This window comes from Setaria italica, chromosome V (assembly GCF_000263155.2).
Source record: "Setaria italica strain Yugu1 chromosome V, Setaria_italica_v2.0, whole genome shotgun sequence".
NCBI lineage: Eukaryota > Viridiplantae > Streptophyta > Magnoliopsida > Poales > Poaceae > Setaria > Setaria italica.
The window spans coordinates 46,506,685-46,508,911 of record NC_028454.1 but is presented as its reverse complement, the minus strand read 5'-3'; the positions used below and the strand labels follow the sequence as shown (position 1 = coordinate 46,508,911).

Genomic DNA, 2,227 nt, shown 5'->3' with positions numbered 1-2,227 from the left:
TTTTTTTTTAAAAAAAAAAGACTAGTCACCACACATCGCCAATGTAAAAAAAAAAAAAAAGATCGTTCTCTGTATCTAAACGCGGCACCAGAACATACGCAACCAACACCAGCGTGGTGTAATTGCGGTAAGCAGACACTTATCGCTGACTGTCACCAGACAAAGCACTACCATGCGCATACACAGTTCACAGTTGCAGGGAGAATAGGCACTTCACAAGATTTGCAACGTCCTATCGAAATGCCCACATCACTCATAAAATCAGCACAGCTAGCAATTTGCATCCTCTAATATAACCGAATGTAAAAAAGTTACAGCGTGAGATAGAACCACATAGCTGCAACTGTGGTGCAGACAGCAGTGCATTTTCAGTGCTGGATCTAAAGAGTGTTGAGAAACTAGTACAACTGTACAATGAGGCGAGGTTGCCATGATTCAAGGCCACGCTCCAGCTCTTCACAAAGGAAGATTATTTGGTGGCCCAAGGGCTGCAGTTTTCTTTAACAGCACCATTATGTACAGAGGCTGCTGGTGAATCACTCGTTCACCTGAGGCCCAGCCTCTGCGGGCACTTCAGGTGCAGGTGCTTTTGCGAGTCCCAACCTCTGCAGGTGCTTCAGGTGCTTCTCTGCAGCTGCCTTGTCTGCAGCTTCTCGCTTCTGAGCCCTTTTCGCCCGCCTTCCAGCGACATCCTTGGATACTGACCCAGACCCTGACCCTGACGTCGATGCTGCCTTTTCCTTCTTCTTTGGGGTCCTGGATGGACCAGCTGCCGCATCATTATTCACTGGCCTCGCCTCTCTCCTGCCTCCTCGGATGTACCCATTGTCACCCCATCTCCTGTTACCAATACGAAAGCTTGGGGACCTGCTCATGTAATAAGTTTCCTCGTCAAGATCATCTTCATCGTCATCATATTGGTACTGGTGGTAAAACTCGTCTTCTTCAAGAGCCTCTTCATGAGGCTCTACGATCAGAGGTTCAAACCAAGCGGCCCTCAGGAGAAGGCAAACGCTCTCCTCAAACAGGTAGTCATGTAGGCTGAAGAAAAGAAGAAAGCCATCAAGAACACAGTCTACCTGAAACAACTAAGCCCCCACATTGCAGATGAACAAAGGGGTTACCAGCCATCAAGAGAACGGTGCACGCTGAGGAATTCAAATGGGTGCTTGCACTGTGGGCATAGAGGGGTCTGCTTGTAGGATGCCCACCTCAAAATGCATGTTACGCTGCATGCCAGAAAAAAAAAATGAGTTATGAACATAGTTAGTAATCACCCTTTAGCAAAACAATCATCGTCTGGGAAGCAGAAGAATAAAGGGTACGTGGGTAACAACATTATAATCGAATATAGTGGTAGAAACCACAAGGGTTGTTGAAACAGCCATTGAATTCAAAATACGGTTAGTTGGTAACGAGCAAGCAGAAGCACATGGCAACTAGGAAGAATAGTCATGAAGGAACCAAACATCCATTCAGAATTACACTTAACTCAGAAGACTTGCTATGTCAAATTGTCAATAATAGCGTATTTTATAGGCCTAAGATGCTAGAATCAGTGCAAGTTTACAAATAATTGAATTAGAATCAGCTTGTGAATTGCATGCCAATAGACAGGTCAACCACCACACAGAAGTAAAGAAGGGACGGGTCCAAGTCCAATTCGATTGCTAGAGCTAGACATCATCAGCCAAGACAATGAAAACACCAAAAATAACCGGAATCGCAATTCCACCGTGAAACGAAGTGCGGGTAATTTGGGGGAAAGGGGAAGGTTGGGGGATTTTGCAACGGACCAGTAGGCGTGGTCGCATCCCTTGACGAGGGCCGTCTCCTGGAGCGCGATCTTATCGAGGCAAATCGCGCACACCCCGCAATCCACCACCCGGTCGCCACCGCTACCAGAGGCCGAAGCCGCCGCCGCCTAGCACAGGGAAAAAAAATCAAATCAAATCAGTGCACCGCTCGAACAGATCGGCGCGGATTCGCGACAGATCCGGGGCCGAGGGGTGGAGGACCCACCTTGTCGAGGGGGAGGGCTGCTGGCACGCCGACGATTCCCTCGGAGGAGGACAAGGCGGCAGCTGCAGCGGCGGCGGCGGCCATGTCGGTGGGGAAAGGGGTGCGGGCGCGGCCCTCTGGTTAGGTTGGGTCGGTGAAGGAAGAAGGGGACGAGAGCGGAGCGAATGTGAGGAGGGGAGGGGCTCGGGCGAACAAGCGCGTTCGG

The 2,227-nt window shown here is 49.7% G+C and overlaps 1 protein-coding gene across 1 annotated transcript; it reads right to left on the bottom strand.

Moving 5' to 3' along the window:
* Positions 1-256: 256 nt before the first annotated feature.
* On the bottom strand, positions 257-2,227 carry LOC101754108. Its single transcript, XM_004971245.4, has 4 exons — positions 2,023-2,227; positions 1,797-1,924; positions 1,125-1,229; positions 257-1,041 (listed from the first exon to the last, which is right to left on the bottom strand). Exons 1-4 carry the CDS (start codon positions 2,104-2,106, stop codon positions 537-539), a joined length of 822 nt encoding a protein of 273 aa, XP_004971302.1. The 5' UTR covers positions 2,107-2,227; the 3' UTR covers positions 257-536.